Source organism: Crocuta crocuta, unplaced genomic scaffold (assembly GCF_008692635.1).
Source record: "Crocuta crocuta isolate KB4526 unplaced genomic scaffold, BGI_CrCroc_1.0 scaffold139, whole genome shotgun sequence".
In the NCBI taxonomy this organism is placed as follows: domain Eukaryota; kingdom Metazoa; phylum Chordata; class Mammalia; order Carnivora; family Hyaenidae; genus Crocuta; species Crocuta crocuta.
Window position 1 is genome coordinate 9605055 of NW_027533258.1, and position 288 is coordinate 9605342.

At 68.1% G+C, this 288-nt stretch overlaps 1 protein-coding gene across 1 annotated transcript in view; it reads left to right on the forward strand.

The window, feature by feature from the left end:
• The window catches only part of ALOX12B (arachidonate 12-lipoxygenase, 12R type), a 13092-nt gene that overhangs the window by 9875 nt on the left and 2929 nt on the right, over window positions 1-288 (forward strand). The window contains exon 13 of the mRNA XM_077746736.1: window positions 122-286. Within this exon, the coding sequence (XP_077602862.1) occupies window positions 122-286 (165 nt within the window). The remainder of the gene's footprint in view (window positions 1-121; window positions 287-288) is intronic.

Consider the following 288-nt stretch of genomic DNA (forward strand, 5'->3'; position numbering starts at 1 on the left):
CCCGCCGCGGTCCCCCCCCCCCCCGGCCCCGAGTCCCAGCTTCCATCCCTAGCTCAGTTAAACCCCCAGAGTCCCCGGGGGTGCCGGCGGACCCAGACCCCCTCCTCTGCCCCGCCTGCAGCTGGAGTACACGGCCTGGATGCCCAACTTCCCATCGTCCATGAGGAACCCCCCCATGCAGGCCAAGGGGCTCACCACTCGCGAGATCTACATGGACACGTTACCCGACGTGAAGACCACATGCATCACCTTGCTGGTGCTCTGGACCCTCAGCCGGGAGCCCGACGC